Source organism: Leptopilina heterotoma, unplaced genomic scaffold (assembly GCF_015476425.1).
Source record: "Leptopilina heterotoma isolate Lh14 unplaced genomic scaffold, ASM1547642v1 Lhet_32, whole genome shotgun sequence".
Taxonomy (NCBI): domain Eukaryota; kingdom Metazoa; phylum Arthropoda; class Insecta; order Hymenoptera; family Figitidae; genus Leptopilina; species Leptopilina heterotoma.
The window spans coordinates 1,902,675-1,923,188 of NW_025111017.1; the positions used below are offsets into that span (position 1 = coordinate 1,902,675).

General features: G+C 28.3%; 1 protein-coding gene across 2 annotated transcripts in view; it reads right to left on the reverse strand.

Moving 5' to 3' along the window:
- The window catches only part of LOC122504809 (cGMP-dependent protein kinase, isozyme 1-like), a 519,664-nt gene that overhangs the window by 106,475 nt on the left and 392,675 nt on the right, over positions 1-20,514 (reverse strand). For both annotated transcript variants that reach the window (XM_043616070.1, XM_043616069.1), the window contains one exon: positions 49-280. In XM_043616070.1, the coding sequence (XP_043472005.1) occupies positions 49-280 (232 nt within the window). The remainder of the gene's footprint in view (positions 1-48; positions 281-20,514) is intronic.

Genomic DNA, 20,514 nt, shown 5'->3' on the forward strand with positions numbered 1-20,514 from the left:
AAAACAATAAAAAATCTGCAGTTAAAGATTTATAAAAATAATGTTTACCAGTTTAAGATATCCTCGACTATCTAACATTAAATTTTCAGGCTTTAAATCTCTATAAACAATGTTTAATGAATGAAGATGATCCAGAGCTTCTATAACACAGCCAACCATAAATTGAGTAGTTAAGTCATCAAAAAATCGCCTGCGTTGTAAAGTTGTCCAAACATCACCACCCAAACATACTTCCATTAAAAAGTAGACATATTTTGTGTCCTTATATGTACGATACAACCTGGAAAGTCAATTTCAGTTTCTTATTATTGCAGCGCAATGGCATCAAAAATTCAGTTGATACATTTTCATGTTGTCTAAGGTTGATTTCATATAATTTATTTTTTTTAAGATCCTTATATGAGCATTCCAATAAACTTATAATTTAATAACTTTATCTGCGCTCCAAATATCATATACCAATTAGCATCTAACAGTGTGAAAAAATGAACGCTTCTGGACAAAATTCTGTTGACAAGTCAAATCTTAACGTATTTTTAAGTCTTGACTGACACATTTTTTATTATTTGCAACATAACCTCAAAAAAATCATTTAAATCCCATTCAAATTCGTTCTTCAATGATTGACTACATCTACAAATTTATATAGGGAGTTTTTTAGGTCACTGATGATCATTTTTATGATAAATCATATCATATAATATCATAAAAAAGCTAAAAAATATCCCTATGTACATTTGCGGAAATGGCAAATGTGGGAAAACTATGAATTAAAATTTTTCAAGATTTCACCCAGTTACGCCACTATGGATTAAGTATGGGTTTTGTCCAAATCCCATAGTTAAACTTTGGCAATTTATGAATCAAACATTTGATAAAATTTCGCCGCAAGTTGTGCCATACTATGGGACAAATATGGAGTTTCTGAGAATCACTTGCTTCTAGTTTACTTTCTAAATTTGAATCAGTTAAAAATCATAGTTTTAACTAACAATCAGTTAATGACTTATCGCTTCTAAATTAATCAAAAACAACTGATTGTCAGTGAAAAAACAATTAATTTTCATTAAAATTTAGTTAGTTTTTATTTAATTTATTATTACCAGTTTTTCGTAATTAATTGATAAAAATAACAAAATTAGATTTTTTAAAAAACAAAATTTTAAAACTTAATTTAAATATTATTTCAATTTTTTCGACAGTCTAATCATCATTGAAATAATAGTGATTCACACTTTTGTTATTTACTCTATGTTTTAATTATATTTGTAATAAACAAAAAAGTGACATTTTACGTTGCACACAATTTTTTTACTCCCGGAAGAACTTTTTTTTTACATGGAATAACTAAAAAATAAATTAATATTTGAGGCATTTCACGTCAGAAATATCACGATTTGCAAAGGGTATGCCGATTTTCGCAAAACTTCGTGGGATTATAGTTCTATATAAAAGACTTCTTTTCCCCAAATTTTTCAAAAAAAATTCAAAATTGTTGAAGATACGCCATTTTGAATTTTAATATTAATTTTATAAAATTTTGAATATCTCGGAATATTGTTTATGGATTTTTATGAAATTTACACATTTTTCAGGTAAAAGTATGTACTTTAAAATGCAAATAAAGTTAATAAAAAAAAATTAATTTTTAAATAAAAAAATTTAAAAAAATTTTTTAAACAATTTTTTGTTTATTTACTCCTCTCTGAGAAAAATGTTATTAACATATTTGGATTCCTTATGAATTCACCTTTAATTTCATAAAAAAAAATTGATGGAGACTCAACTGGTTCCGGAGGTATTGAATTTTTTGTAAAAAAAAGCGTCACCGCGCCATAGCACCAAACTGCACAAGTCGCATAGTACGTTACCGCAGTCGTGCATTGCTGCTGTAACTATGACTATTTTTTACAAAAAATTCAATATCTCCGGAACCAGTTATGTCTCCATCAATTTTTTTTTATGAAATTAAAGGTGAATTCATAAGAAATCAAAATATGTTAATAACATTTTTCTCAGAGAGGAGTAAATAAACAAAAAATTGTTTAAAAAAATTTTTTTAAATTTTTTTATTTAAAAATTAATTTTTTTTTATTAACTTTATTTGCATTTTAAAGTACATACTTTTACCTGAAAAATGTGTAAATTTCATAAAAATCCATAAACAATATTCCGAGATATTCAAAATTTTATAAAATTAATATTAAAATTCAAAATGGCGTATCTTCAACAATTTTGAATTTTTTTTGAAAAAATTTGGGGGAAAGAAGTCTCTTATATAGAACTATAATCCCACGAAGTTTTGCGAAAATCGGCATACCCTTTGCAAATCGTGATATTTCTGACGTGAAATGCCTCATTTGGGTGATTCTTCGCGTAGCGCAGGACTTGGTTTATAAAATAAATTAAAAAGAATTTTTTTTGTTTTGATAATTAGGGATGAGTAGGATACATTGAACCAGCGCTACCTTCTAAAATATTATCGGTACGGTTTCACGAACATGTTTCAAAAATATAACAATCTTTAAATCACGATTTTTCTATAAAAACAAATGTCAGAAAATTAACAAATGTACCAATCGAAATCTTAAAATCTTCTAAGTTATACGATATACAATTAAAAATTTTAATAAATTACATAAAGATTCGAGTACCTAATCAACATATTTGAAAAAAATTAAATTTTTTTAACAATTCTTTAAACTCTACTATGTATCCTTATATGAAATCAGTAGATATGCAAATTAGGTAAAGAGAGAGATTCTAGTGTTATTTACTTTTGAAAGAGGAAGAAAGCAATAGCGTTAGATTTTCTGCGTTATAAACAGAGACCGATAATGGTATTTAGTATCTAGAAAGAAGGAGACAAAAAGATATTTAAAAGATATATGTATATATAGGGTAATGTCACATTGAGTGGACCGCCACTTTGAGTGGACCACCTGAACTTTTAAGTTATCTGACAGCGGAAACATGAAATAAATAAAACGAATAGCAGCACCACACCTAGAAACCGTAAGAAATTAAGTTCCGCGATAAACATGTACGTTATTGTTTGATGTAACGCATTTTTAAGAATACAAACCAAAAAAGAAGTCGCTCTTACAATCAGTAAAGTGATTCAGAAGTGTAAAAGTAGTGTAAAATTTCAGTTTTGAAAGGTAACTTATTTTTTTCCTACTACTTTGGACATTGCAATTGATTGTCTTAGTTTAATTAAGTGATAATTTTGACTCAAAAAAAATTGTGGTGGCTGCCATAAAAAGTTGTATTTCACTATGAGTGGACTACTGTTTATAACCATAAGAGGACTACCTGTTTTTTTATATTTTTAATGTCAGTTTACCATTTTTAAGGAAATAAATTGACAATAAATTGGTTTGAAACTATGTTTTATGTTCTTTATTAATTTTTTTGTGATATTGATGTGATATGTGCCAAAATTATTAAAAGTGGTTTCACTTGTAAACATTGCGACAAAATAATGGTCTAAAGCTGCATAAGCATAAATTTTGTTTTAATATATTAGAAATATTAAATAAATTAAAGAAAATAGAATAACTTTTACAATTTTTTAGGAGTAGTCCACTCAAGGTTACACTTTTTTCATTCCTTAAAAATTAGCTATTTTTTTAAAGTCAATTGTTTTTTCCAAATAAAAATAAAACAAAGCTATTATGGTGTAAACACTTACCTAGGGATCTAAACTAAAGCATGGAATAAAAACCTCCGATTAATTTGCTTTCATAAAGAATTTTTTCGCAAAAAAGCTTAGGCGGTCCACTCAAGGTGACATTACCCTATATATATAAAATTTAAAAAGAAACGAAAGGTCTGCTCGAGTACCTAGCCTATTGTTTGAAGGGTTTCTTTTAACCAGTAGGCAGTCTATTGAGTGACCAGTGAGCAGAGATAGAGAGAGAGAAACTATGAATTAGTAGTAGGCATGAGTGCGAGTGAGATTCAAAAAAATTACATACAGGAGCGTTACTGTTGCACTCGTAGACGATTTTATACTTGAGTATATGTATATGGGGCATTCTCTTTAACATTGTAATTTTTCAAAAATTACAGCTTGTAATAGTGTCAAAATTTGTGAAGTGACCCATCAGTTTTAGATAGGTGAGTATTTTCTATGATTTTAACTTTTTTCTACTCTATACGATAAAACAAAAATACAAGTTGAACAGTTTTGCGAAATTTTAATTTTTACAATAGTTATTGTTAATTACATTTTTTTGTATGTATTTCGAAATTATTAATTATCTATCGTTCTATAAAAAGAATCTATTTGAGTTTCGAAAAGGATAATAAGGAATAATACTACTTTTTATTATTATTTGTCATTATGTAAAATTTTAAATATTCATGACAGGCGGCAAGACGTTTGTTACAACCATTTGCCATTAGAGGGCAGAAGCATGCAGGGAGCGTAAAGGCTCAGCTGTCAAAATGATTCGCATTACATTACTCTGGCCTTTCCCATTTTGCAACCGCGTTTCTTCAAGAATTAAAAAAATATTTTGTATTTACGTAATTAAGAAGACTTGTGTCAATGATTCGCATTCAGATTTTGCAAAAAGTGCTTGTGTGCAGAGAAAAACACGTTCGAAACTAATAGTTGTTTACCAATTTCACGTCATTTAAACCAGACAGTGCCGTATTTGTTGGGTGATAGCAGTTTGTCGAATATAATCTAGAAATTTCAGAGACCATCAAACACCGTTGAGTGTTAAAATGTCGAATTTGATCAAAACTCGTCACTCGGGGGTTTTTGGGATCACTGATTATAAATTCGGTGTTAGTTCTTCAAAATTTAAAATGACAGTTCCAATATGGCAGAATTTTTGAAAAATTATTCTGATTGACCTTTAACTGTTTACTTCTGGGTTTTCAAGGTCACTGATTACAAATCTTATGTCAGTTTTTTAAAATTCTAGTTCAGAGTTTTTGAGGTCGCTGATTTGGAAACTGACATTATAATCGTAATCAGCGGTCCCAAAAAACCACCGAGTAGAGTTTTAGGTCAATCCAATTAATTTTTACAAAACTTATCCGCCATTTTGAATCCGCCATTTTGAATTTTTGAAAACTGACATCATATTCGTAATCAGCAACCCTAAGAACTTCCGAGTAGAGATTTTCAGGTGAATCCAAAAGTTTTTTCAAAACTGATCCGCCATATTGGATCCGACATTTTGAATTTTTGAAAGCTGACATCATGTTCGTAATCAGCGACCCCAAGAACCCCCGAGTAGAGAGTTTCAGGTGAATCCAATTAATTTTTACAAAACTCGTTTGCCATATTGGATCCGCCATTTTGAATTTTTGAAAACTGACATCATATTCGTACTCAGCGATCCCAAGAACCCCCGAGTAACAAGTTCAAGGCGATTTCAGTGACTTGAAAAAGTTGGAGCACTATGTTTCATATGTGAGTCATTTTTTTAGTTTTAGCCGTTATATTAGCGTTTGTCATTTTGAAAAAAAATTGGTCGCTTTAGGGTTTTGTAGCTGAGGGTCCATGGACGCGATATTTTGAGCTTTTGAGAGTATCCACCTACTTTTTTCAGGTGAAAATACGTCTGAAATGAAATTTTTTTCTCGAAAAATCGTGTTTTTTTGGAAAAAATGTTTATAACTTTTTAACTATTTGGTATAAACAAATTTTAACTGCAGAATCTGAAAGAAGAGTAAATTTTACATTAAAAATGGTATGCGCTAATTTTTCTATATGCATTTTAATAAAAAACGAGGTCCTCAAAATCAGTTGAAATTTTTTGTCCATCTGGTCCTTAATGGGTTAAAATATGTAGGGGAGACTGGGGTAAACCCGCTCACTTTTTTTCAGATCGGCTAAAATCTAGGAAAATATTCTCTAAATCCAAGTTAATTTATATCATTTGAAAGCTTATGATTTCTACTAAAAAAATAAAAAAGAGTTTTTGATTTATCTTTTTTAGTTTTACTTAGAGAAACTTTTTAATAAACATATACCAAAGAACGATGGGGAAAATGGACCAAAATTGGCCCGATAGCGGTATGTAAAATCAAAGTGATTTCTTAAGGTTTTCAACCCGCTGAATTCGAAAATAAATTTTTTAATTTTCTAAACCTCGGGGAAAGGGATGAAAAACTACCCCCAACATTTTAATACAAATCTTAAAAAATATAAGAACGCAATAGAAAATATAAGTATTAATTGTCTTTTGACATTTAAATCTGCTGCAATTCTCCGAAAAAGATTAGCAGAATCAAATACTTGGCACATCAACCCCTTAGACCATAAAAAACCACCCCTCAACAAGAAAAAATCAAACCACTTTTAGATTGAAGAAATTAGTAAATATAATCACTTTAATCAGACCTAATTCATCCCTTACAAAGTCGATGAAAATATCAGCAAGTATATTGCGAATACATAGAATTTGAAAAAACAACCCCTTTGTAATCCCTAAAATTAAAAATATCTGAAAATCAACGATTCCGAACAAGAATCGACATACTCCCTTTTAATGATTTTTCTAGTATAATAATAGTTTTTAAGTAGCAGTCACGATTTACCTTATTTTGTTTTAAAAAACCACCCCCTTGAAACCCCTAAAATTAAAAACATCTCAAACACCACCAATGTAAACTAAAGACGACATATTTCATTTAAACTGATTTTTGTAGTATAATAAAGTCTGGTTTATATAATTTTTAAGTTTACTTATTTCTTAGCCTTGAAAAAGGCTGATTAATATTATTTTTAATTTGTCATCGTGTTGAATCGGGAATATAAAATGAAGGCAAGATTAAATCGTGTCCAATCGTTAAAGATCATACTGATATAAACCAGTCTGTAAAAGCTAAATTACGATTACCCAGCCAATGAAGGCAAGATGAAAGTATGTCCAATCAGTTCAGATCAGTCAGATTATCTAGCTGATAAATTAAGATAGTTTTATGAATCTTTGATCATTAGATTACGATTACCCAGCCGATGAAGGCAAGATGAAAGCATGTCCAATCAGTCAAGATCAGTCAGATTATCTAGCTGATAAATTAAGATAGTTTTATGAATCTTTGTTCATAAAATAATGATAACCCAGCCGATGAAAGCAAGATTGAATCAGGCCCAATCAGTCAAGATCAGTCAGATTACCTAGCTGATAAATTAAGTTAGAGTTATGAATCTTTGTTCATTAGCTTACGATTACCCAGCCGATGAAGGCAAGATTGAATCAGGTCCAATCAATCAAGATCAGACAGATTACCTAGCTGATAAATTAAGTTAGATTTATGAATCTTTGTTCATTAGATTATGATAACCCAGCCAATGAAGGCAAGATGAAAGCATGTCCAATCAGTCTAGATCAGTCACATTACGTAGCTGATAAATTAAGATAGTTTTATGAATCTTTGTTCATTAGATTACGATTACCCAGCCGATGAAGGCAAGATGAAAGCATGTCCAATCAGTCAAGATCAGTCAGATTATCTAGCTGATAAATTAAGATAGTTTTATGAATCTTTGTTCATAAAATTACGATTACCCAGCCGATGAAAGCAAGATTGAATCAGGTCCAATCAGTCAAGATCAGTCAGATTACCTAGCTGATAAATTAAGTTAGAGTTATGAATCTTTGTTCATTAGCTTACGATTACCCAGCCGATGAAGGCAAGATTGAATCAGGTTCAATCAATCAAGATCAGACAGATTACCTAGCTGATAAATTAAGTTAGATTTATGAATCGTTGTTCATTAGATTATGATAACCCAGCCAATAATATGCATAAAATGTGTGCTCTGAAGTTTGATGTATATTGTGTATTCGGATAAATAACATGAATTTTTCTAAATATTTTTATTGCATTTAGGATTTTCTTGTTCATAACAAACTTGGAAAAATATCTGAAATGGACTGTTTTGCCCTTCATTTCAAATGTGATATAACATTAATATCTTCGTTATATATTTTAAAAATGTTTCATTTACACTCTAAATCTGAATCAGTAAAATTCTACTTAAGATTAGTGAAATTTTAGTAAGAATAACTGACTTTATTCTCGCAAATTGAATCAGTGCAGTTTCACTAAAAATCGGTTGAAATTTACAGAAATATCAGAGATTTTTTACTGATTGTCCAATCAAAAAATTATTGGAAATTTCTGTCACGCATATTAAAAATTTCAGTTAATTTTTAATTGCCTAATCAGTGAAAAATGAATGAAATTTCAATTCAATGTTTGCTTAACCCTCACAGGCTCGAGCCGGGTCCCTCGGACCCAGAGGAAAGTTTTTTGATCTACTTCCGGTTAGGAAAATATTATTGGAAAATCAACTTCACATTAGGCTTGGGGACGTAAAAACATACATTTCTCACCAGTATAAACAATTTTTTATTTATTAAATACTCTGGTAAAATTACCTTGTAAGTCGAACATACGTAAGGGCTCAAGCCGGGTCCGAGGGACCCGAGCTATGAAAGAAAATTTTTAAATTTCCATTTTTTATACAATATTGGATTTATTTATGGTATTTTTATCAATAACTGACATAATAAGTGATAACATATGCTTAATACATCAGTAAATTCAATAGAACAAAAATACAAATTAGAAAAATCTTCTTTAATAAGTATGTAGTTCGATTTATTTAAAATGACACATTAAATTTATTAAACAAATGTTATAACTTGATTACTTTTTAATATTTAAAATTTTGTATCCAATTATATTATAAAAAATGTACTAAATATGGAAAATATGAAGCGCTTTGCTATTAAATTTTATTTTTTATTGCATTGAAACATCCGGGTCCCTCAGACCCACCTTGTGTGCGCATTTCAAAAATCGAACTCGAACCTGTGCAAGATTCCATATGGAATAGATTCGGAGATAATTGAGTCGGAATATCGATTTTTAGTCAAAAAAGCGCACAAAAAAAATATATATATAGTGGTTTTTCCGGAAATTACAACTTTTTTGTGTACAAGTATATTTTTCAAGTATTTTAGGGTGAGAATATGTCAAAATCAATTGACTGACTTTTATTTCTTTAAAAAAATTCGATTTTCAGTGATATTTTACGATTTTTTTAGTTTTTTTGACCATTTAAGAGACTATAACTTCGAAAATTGAGTTTTTATGAAAAAATGTTATAGAGAAAAGTTGTTTGTATTTTCCTAATATAAAATAATATAAAGTTAGAAATTTTTAAATTTAAAAAAATTGAGTTTTCACAATTTTGAAACTACTGTAGTTTCTGTAGTTTTCAACAAAAATAGCTGGTTAACGAACTTAGCCTTCATTTTTATACCAACTTTAAGCGTGTTAAATTTAAAAACGATCAGATAAGATTCTCAAAAGTTATTGTGCCTACAAGATTTAGGTCTACAGACGGACAGACAGACGGACTCGCCGCACCATGTTTTTCGGGTTCAGGGGGCCTCAAAACGTAAAGATTTTATAAAATTAGCAAAAGTCAATATTCGACCAAAACTAATACTTTCTCATGTGATGAGAATGTAATAAAAATTACTTTTTTTCAAAATAACTCGAAAAGTATAGGGTTTGGCGAAATGATGTCTACAGCAAAGTTGTAGCTGAGGATGAGATGAGAAAAAAAGGCTCTAGTAGCAAGATTTCATATGGAATAGATTCGGAGATAATTGAGTCGGAATATTGATTTTTAGTCAAAAAAGCGCACAAAAAAAATATATATATAGTGGTTTTTCCGGAAGTTACGACTTTTTTGTGTACAAGTATATTTTTCAAGTATTTTAGGGTGAGAATATGTCAAAATCAATTGACTGACTTTTATTTCTTTAAAAAAATTCGATTTTCAGTGATATTTTAGGATTTTTTTAGTTTTTTTGACCATTTAAGAGACTATAACTTCAAAAATTGAGTTTTTATGAAAAAATTTTATAGAGAAAAGTTGTTTGTATTTTCCTAACATAAAAAAATATAAAGTTAAAAATTTTGAAATTTAAAAAAATTGAGTTTTTAAAATTTTAAAACTACTGTACTTTTTGTAGTTTTTAACAAAAATGGCTGGTTAACGAACTTAGCCTTCATTTTTATACCATCTTTAAGCGTTGTACATTTAAAAACGATCAGATAAGATTTTTAAAAGTTATTGTGCCTACAAGATTTTGGTCTACAGACGGACATACATACAGACAAACGGACAGACAGACGGACTCGCCGGACCATGTTTTTCGGGTTCAGGGGGCCCCAAAACGTAAAGATTTTATAAAATTAGCAAAAGTCAATTTTCGACCAAAACTAATACTTTCTCATTTGATGAGAATGTAATAAGAATAAAGAGGATATATGTAAGTTTTTAAAAATTGTGTAAAATACTACTTTTTAGTGATAAAAAATATTTTTTGTACGTAAATGCAATTAATAAATAAACATCTTTCTCGTCTAAATCATTAAAACATAATCTATTTTTTCAGCAATTAAACTTATAATATAGAAATTTAAGTAACTCTCTAGAATCAGTTAAAAAATTCTTAAGTTTGCCTTGTTACATTAAAATATTAAAATTGATAAAATTGCTGAAATACTTTGAAGCACCCAGATTTTATTTTAAAAATATTTTTGTTGTTTTTTTAAAAGAATATTTAGGTATAAAATTAAACTCTGACAGTTAATAAACAGGTGTTATAATAATTGGATTATAGTTTCTGCATCTGTAACTTTTAGAATTAAATTTTAATAGTAAATATTCTTTTTTTTAAACAAAAACATTAATTTTTTAAAAATAAACTGGATGCTTATTTTAGCATTATCCAAAGAACATTAAAACATGTAAATATTTCCGAAATTATATTAATTTTACTACTAATAAATATAATAGTATTAAATAATTTATCCCAGAATAATTTAATCCCAACAAAAACATCTTTGATATTATGGCTGTTTTCGGCACTCGCCCCGAGTTAACTCCGGGTTAATGGTGATTGGTTAGACCAACAGAATGTTTTTGATGATTGGATAATATTTAACTCGGGGTTAACCCTGGGTGAGTGCCGAAAACAGCCTATATGAACACAATTAGTCTTGTAATATATATTAATAGTATTTCAATATTAAATAGAAGAGAAACCCTAATAAAAATATAATATACACTATTGGTCAAAATTTAGTTTAAGTTGAATGAAAAACATTTCAAAACATATAAAGTAAGGAAACTAATATTTTTTTCCTTTTATGTTTTAAAAGATGATAACATTTTGAATAGAACAACATCTTTCAGAAATCGTTTGGCCAATATTTTATTTAGATATTTTTAAAAAATCTTCATTTTCAATGTTTTACAAAAATTGTAATAACTTCTAAAATAATAAACGCTTTTTAATGATTTTAGGCTTATTTTAAAGATGATTTTCTACAAAATGAGAATTATTTATAGGCATTAACGAGTAATTTTTTCTCAGAAAATGCAAGTCGTCAACCTTGGATTAAAAAAATGTAAAAACTTTTAAACAATCATATTAACAAAAAAATTATTTTTTAAATATGAACATAAGTTTTTATTTAATTAAGGTTTAAATTTAGGTTAAATTAAGGTTTTATTTTGTCTCAAATGGCTAGGAGTGGGCGTGCAACGCGCGCCTTCTTCGTTCTCGTTTTATTAAAATTATGTATCTACACTGGAGCTTCACTTATTTTCACCAAGTCCAACCAAACTTGGTGGCTGATTACGAAAATGAACTCAGATTTCAAAAATTCAAAATGGTGGATTTAATTTGGCAGTCGATATTTTTTAAATTAATAGGATTTATTTGAAAATTTCTACTCGGGGGTTTTTGGGGTCGCTGATTACGAATATGAACTCAGATTTCAAAATGTGTTATCCAATATGGCGGTCGATATTTTTGAAATTGATCGAATTTATTTGAAAATTGCTACTCGGGGGTTTTTGGGGTCGCTGATTACGAATATAAACTGATATTTCAAAAATTCAAATTTGCGGACCCAATATGGCTGCTATTTTTTAAACTTATCGGATTTGCATGAAACTTGTTACTCGGGGGTTATGATGTTCGACTCAAACCACAAGAAGTACTGTGAGTAATCAAATCTTCTTTTCTTTGTATTTTTTTGTATTAACAATAAATATAATATTTAGATAAATGCATTGTCTTTCTTTTGGTTTTTGCAGTGGGTTGTCATTTGTTTTACAGCCAATTTTTTTTTCATTTCCTTTAAAAACTATATATATTTTCTTACTTAATTCATTTAGCTGAATGCACACGGAAAGAAGGTTTCACCTATATTCACGGTGTATACACCGAGAAACATATGGTGATGTCACAAGATAGGATAGTGCATGCACAGAAAATATTAATTCAGAGGTCGGCATCTTAATTCTGCGTGCCGTTCATTGGTTAACATGGTGGCGCCACGAAATATTTCTCTTCACGACGTCGAACATTAGAGTGTCGCATCATGCACCAACTTATTTAATGTCATGCACGGCTTTTTTCCGTGCCCGGCATCGACTTTTTCCGTGTAACAACTGTCTCGTTGTAAGTATGAAAATAATATTTAAAATGTATAAAATACTATTTTTGAATTGTAGGTTATGTTGTGCCGCATAAGTCGAATCATTAAGATTATTTATCTTAGAAATTATTTATCTTAAGATAATTAATTTCTAATAAATAAATAGATTTATTAAATTGTAAATTTAAATTTCATATTATAATTTTAAAATTAACTTTTTTACTATATGAGGCATTCTCTAACATAAAAGCCACCCTAAAAAAATTTCTTTTTGGAAATGAAGAATGTTAAAGTATACATAAAAACAAGTATGTATAGTAAGTTTTTAGGTCTGTGTAATGCGTAATTGCCATGTTATCAGGGGCTCAATTTTTTTCAGTATAATTTTCAAATGACAATATCTTTTACCCATATCAATGGATTTTAAAGTTGTATTAGTGTTTTTAGTAGAGAATTTTCTAAACTTTTGAATGAAATTACTAATTATTTAAAAAAAAGTTGTTTCATAAAAAAATTAAAATTTTTGGGTAAGAATTTCCCAAGCGGATCACCTAAAACTGAAAAATTTTATTTTTCATCCATAATATTTTTTTTGATACCTACTATGGTTAAGAAGAAGCCCTGAAAATATTGAGTCACAAAAAAAATTGTTTGTAAAAGTTATTAACAATTGAATTTTTTAGTAGTGCAAAATTAAAAAAAATTTTTCTCCAGTTCCAGTAGACGGATTTAAAAATTAAAATATGGGTTTTTTTCGTCTTGAATTGCACTATTCGAATATATTTTTTGCTTTAAATTTTTTTTATTTTTTACTATTTTTTACATTATTTGTTTATAAAATGTTAATAAACAAATGTGTTCTTCACGACCTAACAAAAAAATAAAAACTGTATTATATTCCTTAAACGTCTCTGATTCCAAAACCGTTTCGAAAAAAATGAGCCTCAATTAGAAAAAAAGTTATTTATTAATAACTGAAGCTGTGTACGGCTTTACATGACGTTAAACTTGCGCCGAGTGGCGCTAGCATTGCCGTATACATCTGTACGCACTAGTTCTCGCTACATGTTTGCACAAATTTTAATGATAATATCTAGTTAACAGTAACAAACAATAAACAAAGTAAATTTTTTATTTTTTAATGAATTATTAATAATTAATATTTTATTTACTTTACATTATCATTTTAAAATTACATTTTAAACAGGAAATATTCGACGCATTCTTATTATAATCTTTGGGCTTGAAAGTTCATTAATTATTAAATAATATAATATAATTAATTAATATATGATATATAATTAATTAATAAAACATTTATTTACTTATTATGTTTTGCCATGTACCAAGAGGGGCAAGCATGATTAAATTCTCATTACGCATATATAGCTATAGAGTTCTTATTATTGTTAAATTTATAACATATTTTGTAATGTAACATAATAACAATAATTATTATAAAAATATATCTGTATTTTGTTTAACATAAAATTTTCTTTTCATATAATAAACTAAGTGAATTTCTTAATTCATTAAAAATATTAATTCCCCTATTAATTCAATCTTTGGTAATCTAAAACCATTTATAACTGTGTGTATTTATATTTTACATTCAAAAAACTGTTCTGACGCAGAAAATAGTCGACATGCAATAGTATTTCTGTCGCGGAATTCGAAAGAGTGATACTTCCTGGTATCTTTAACCGCAATTGCATTCTGATGTCTTTTTTTTTTAAAACCTAGACTCTGCTTTGTATTCGGCTGTCGTACTAAAATTAAAATCAATGTTTTTAAAAAAACTTTTTGCCCAATCAAAGAAACTTTTAGGTGTTGTTATCTGATTCTCTACATGACGTTGAAGACTAGCCTTTCTCGCATAACATTTAATTGTCCCGCCTAAACCGTCAGAAGGCCCTTTTCCATGTGAAGTGGCAAAGAAGTGCCATTCAACTGTGATTCAGAAATTTTTTTTGTAATTAGCAATATTAGAAAAATTGAATTTATTCTTATATTGGGACCCAGCCCCGTCTGAGAAAAATATCAATTTTTTCACATTTTGCTCCCCGTGAATATTTTTGAGATACGACAATATTTTTTTGTTAAATAAACTTACAGCAGTAGAGTCATGTTTGTTGCATTCCGAAACAACAACAAAATTGTGATGTTTTAACGTACCATTACTTCGATAATACAATACGTAGGGGTGAATTGTGACTTGGCTATTATTCCAGTGATGTGCCTGAATTGCATCCTGAATGAAGAAACTATATTTTTCAGCAAAATCAAGGGTGACAATGAATTCTTCTTGTCCAATTGAATTTTTTAAATTGTTCAAGTGATTTGCTTGTGATGTCGCAATTAAATCATGCTTTAAAAGCGATGACAATTCTTCGTCCAATGTCTCAAGAAAATCCCGAATCGATCGAGATTCAACAAATAATTCAGCCCTAAAAATAAATATTATTTAAGAGGGTCAATTTATTTCGTAACAATATTGAATATTTAAAATTATACTACATTTCAAAAAATTAAAAAACAATTAATTTGTTAATAATTTTCAAAATAAAATTTTTGCTCAAATCTTGCAAAATTAAAATTTGAACTTCTATTACAATTACTATTATTTTTTATTGACGAATATTTTATACATTTGCTTCATGTTTCTGAACATAACCAATACTATGAATTTTGAAAAACTTTTGTTTTCCAAAAAATAAAATCTCTAAACTGTAAAATTTTTTTTTAAACTTTAATAATATATAATAATTTTATATCCTAAATAGTTAAAAAAATTGAAACCTTGTAGTAACAATAATTTTAATACGCTGAAATTTAATTAGTCCTTCCCCGTAAAAAATATTTTAACAAAAGTATTAATTGTTACAATAATAAAAACTTAAATAATTATATTTATAACTTAATTATTTTCAGTGTGCTGTGCCATTAAAAAAATAACTTACCTATCTTGAGATTTCCATTGTGTGAAACTGATTTCCTGGATATTGGACTCTTGAAATGATCTACGAATCGAATTCAGAAATGATTCAGTGCCAGGCCAGTTCTGACAATCCGAAAAATAGCATGACGGTGTTGGGTTTTCACATACCATTGATTTTAAAGTTTCAGGGACTTTAAAATTGCAAGTATTTTCTTCATTTTTCAATGTGACATTTATTGCAACAAATTTTAGTCTCATATTATGATGCGATTTACAGACACAGACATTGTGGCTACCACTACGTCCCATAGGAATACAATTGCGCGGTCGAATCTTCGTAAAAACGGATAAGCTTATTTTATCGTCAGGATTTTTCGATTTAAACTTTTCGTAAATAATTTTAATGTCAAATAATAATAGACGTTTTTGAACATATATCTTCCTTCCGTTTTTGACAATGGGGACACAATTTTTTCTGCCCGGCATAATTCGACTACAATCGTCTGACTCGAAGAACTGTTCAACTTTTTCAAAAATATCAAGAGATAACGAACGACTACGTTTTGGCTGAGGATAAGATCCGTAGCCGGACGACTGTCTTAACTTTTTAGCCGTTGATGCCATTCTACGAGAAATATTAAATTCGTTTTACATTTTTCGAATGCTATAGTTTATTGGCAAGGTGGTTAATAACATGATCTTTTGTTGTCTCGAATAAGTACTCGATAAAGCAGATCGCATGTCACTAATTTGTCTTAACTCTCTGTTTGATTTTTCTCGTCCCACATCCCTTCTTTTACAATTCGATGAATTTTCCTCTTCATTTCGGCAAACATTACTTGATCTTTTTAATCCACTTTTTGACGGTTGATATGAAGGATCGCCACATTTATCTTCAGAATCGGAACTTTCGACCGAACTAGTTTCAAAATCTGGAGACACAGAAACGTTAGATTCTTGCAATTCTTCCCAAGAAATATCTTTCTCAATGGAGATTCTGCACGTATTACACACATATTTCCCGATTAAATTGGAGAACGATGCACTCCAATGTTCGGTTATTAGTTTAACACTTTTATATACACAAGAATGTTTTTTTTATATAAGGATTACAACACCTGTTAGGATGCACCATTTTTTATAAAATTACCATTAAAAAAGTTTTTAAAATCTCAAATGAATTGAATTTCACCGTTCACTTAAAATTTTTTAAAACTTTTTCGCTGCTAAAATTGAATTAGAAATTGTACACGAAAGTGAGAAACTGACATACTCTTAATATTCATTTGTTTTCCTTCCAAAACAAAAAAACATCAATTTCCATCAGTCATAAAAACAAAAAAAAGTAGACTATCAAAGAATATGTAATAAACTAGCCAATTTATCCGCGCGCAAGCGCGCGGGAATGTTGCGCTACAATGCATATTGGAAACAATTTCAAGTCATTTTAATTTAAGTAATTTTTAAAGAAATACTTATTATGACACATAACTGAAAAACTAATTAGAATTAAATTTTCAAAATATATTATATTTTTAAACTTTAAAGTATATAAAAAAACTTTAACAAATTTCGATACTAATTTCAAATTTGGCATCAGATTTTCAAAATTGAAAATAATTCAACTTTCTTGTACGAGGAAAATTGAATTTCACAAAAATTGTTGTCTGATACCTAAATTAAAAAAAAACTTCATTACGAAAATTTTAATTATTCTAAAGAATAGAAAAGGTAAAAAAAAATTATTAGATGTATAGGTATTTAACTTTCCAAACAAATAGAATATAAACAATATTTTTTTAGAGGATTTCCACTACTTTTAATTCGCTAATATTGAAAAAATCAATTTTATTTCTCAAAAATTCAATTATTTTCCAAATTTAAAAAAAAATTCTTCTCAAGAATTCAATTATTTTTATGAAAATAAAAAAATATTCCAAAAAAATTTAACTATTTTCATAAATTATGAAATTCTTAAAAAAAGTCAATTTTTCTTAAAATTTATAAAATTCTTCAGAAAATTTCAATTATTTTCAAATTTTTTTTTAAAATTCTTTGCAAGAATTCAATTATTTTAATAAATAATAAAATAATAAAATATTTTTAATAATAAAATATTTTTCAATTTTAATTTTTAAATCCGTCCACTGGAACTCGAGAAAAATTTTTTTTAATTTTGCACTACTAAAAAATTCAATTGTTAATAACTTTTACAACAAATTTTTTTTTGACCTAATATTTTCAGGGCTTCTTCTTAACCATAGTAGGTATAAAAAAAATATTATGGATAAAAAATAAAATTTTTTAGTTTTAGGTGATCCGCTTGGGAAATTCTGACCCTTTTTTTCAATTTCCACCCTCTTTCTCCCTTTAAATTTTTTCAAAAATACCCAAAAATTTTCTTTATTTTATAAGCTTTTTACCCCTCAAAAGCCATTTTGGGACATTCAAATGCGTACAACCTACAGATGATTTTGTAACCCGGTGCAACTCATCAATTTTGCCCTTATTATTATAATTTTTACTATAGTGTTGTGCAGTGACAGCTCATTTCGTCAAAAAGCGACAAAAATACTAACCTTTTAAATTTTCAAAATTTTGTATTTTTTAGTTTTTAAAAAAATATTTTCTTCTTAAAATTTGTGCAAAAACAAATAATTTTTCTTTTGGACACTTCTTTGTATTACAAAAAACAAAAAAGTTATGAATTTTTTTGAAATTTTTAAAATTTTGGATTTTTGACAATTTTCAAAAAAATATTTTTAAACATTTTTTTCCTTAAATTTTGAGCAAAAACAAACATTTTTTCCTGCAGATACTTTTTTGTACAACAAAAAAACAAAAAAGTTATGAATCGACTTGCAATTTGAGGTGCTTTTTCAGTCTATTAAAATGAAGCCTGAGTTCGTTGGACAGCTTATTTCGTCAAAAAGCGACAAAAATACAAAACTTTTAAATTTTCAAAATTTTGTATTTTTTACAATTTTTAAAAAAATATGTTTTTCTAATTTTTTTCTTAAAATTTGTGCAAAAACGAATAATTTTTTCTTTGGACACTTTCTGTATAACAAAAAACAAAAAAGATATGAATTTTTTTTCCAAAACAGTGCAAAAAATTGAGATTTATAGTGAAGCATTAGCCGAAACATTAAAAAACATGTCAAAACTTTCATTTTTTTCTTTTAGATGCCAAATTTAGGTAAATATAAGTAGTAGAGCTATGAGATTTCGGGACTATTACCTACAGTCGGTAAGGTAGATTTCTTAATTTCGTACTTTCAAGTGGCTTAGAGGGGGTGTTCTACCTTACCGACCGAGTTTTTAGTACCGGCTGCCACCGCTAGATGGCGCCACTTAATTTTTGCTCAACTTAAAAGCCGTTGGTGGGGTATTTGAATTTTTTTCAAACTTTAAAGTGTGTTAGAAGGGGTGTTCTGCATTACCGACCTTGATGATAATACTGATATAAAAATGTCGATAAATTATCGACTGTAGATAAGTTATCGACCGAGGGTAAGCATTAATATCAGACGGTAATGCAGATTTCTTCCACAAATTTTGGTCCAGTCGGTACGTCAGGGTTCTTCTTTTCAGGAGCAACAGCAGTTTACAGTTTAGAGTCGTTTTCTGTGTTTCCAGAGTGCTTTTCATATTTATTTTTTATCAATTTCAGGTTTTTAGGTGCTTTTTTTGTTCTTTGGTGGTGGATTTTCTTTTACAGGGTTTTTTTATTTTTATTTTATTCCTTTTATTCTTTCAGCTTTAGCATTTTTTTTATTTTAGTTTTATTCCTTTTATTCTTTTAGCTTTAGGATTTTTTTTAATTTTAATTTTATTCCTTTTATTTTTTTAGCTTTAGGTTTTTTTTATTTTAGTTTTATTCCTTTTTTTTATTTTACTTAGGTTTTTAGGCTTAGGTTCAACATGTCGAAGATCAAATCAGTGAAAAAAAAATCGCGACATCGAATGAGTGTGGATAAGTACAACGAATTGTGTCGTGAGTCAGACAACCTCATCAACATCGCTGAACGTCAACTCATCACCACAATGGGAATGACAGGTGAGGATAAACTTATTAGTGCATTCGAATGGCAAAACAAAAATATTTTGCAATCATTTTTAAGAAATTATGATTCTTTGCCTTATCAGAAATCAAGATGTTTAAACCTAACTCAAAAGTTGGAATACTTGTTTTGCAATTTTAATGCTTTAATGAAACGTGGTGCAGGTGTACAAATGAAGAATGAAAGAATGAAGTGGGTTGATTTTGATAAGGCATTTGATGGTCGTTTACAGACTAGTGCTATTTTAAATATTGACTACATTGACGTTAACGAGTTTCTTGATGATGCCTTTGTTTTGTTTGAATTTAACATACGAAAAGCTTTAGATTAATATGGGCCGCTAAAAGTGTATACTGTGTTGGGCGCGAAATTTATAAAAGAGTCGATAAACGAAAAGGACGAAATGTCTGATTTTTAAACATTTATCGCGAAAACGGGTGAAATATTTGTAACAACCCACTTAGATGAGTGGTACAATGGTAATGTTAAACAAATAACTTTGAAAAGAATAGAAGAATTCCAACAGAAAGAATCGAATTGGAGACTTCATTCTATTCAAAGGCTGGAGGTTAACATTAACAGTTATAATTCCATGCATGCTGGTTCATATATCGATTTACCACCTTCCATTAAAAGAAAACAGGCTTGCATTAATGTTCAGAATGCTGATCAGCAATGCTTTAAATGGTCAATTTCGTGGCCTAAAATGACAAAAATGATGATAATGATAATGAATGAATAAAAAAAAAAATAAATAATAATTTATTTAGAAATTTTTTTTTTTTGAATTAATTGTTTAAAAATTTTAATGAAGTAATTGGTTCTTTTAGTACTTTCGAGTATTTTCATGTCGCATATGTTTTCAATAATGATATGGAATAGGAGTGATTGAAAATATATTATCAAAAAGTAAAACTTTAACAAATTAAGAATTTAATAATAATTTATTTTTAGCAATATACAAAAATTCTAGAACTATGTAAAAATTAATTTTAATCTTTTTTT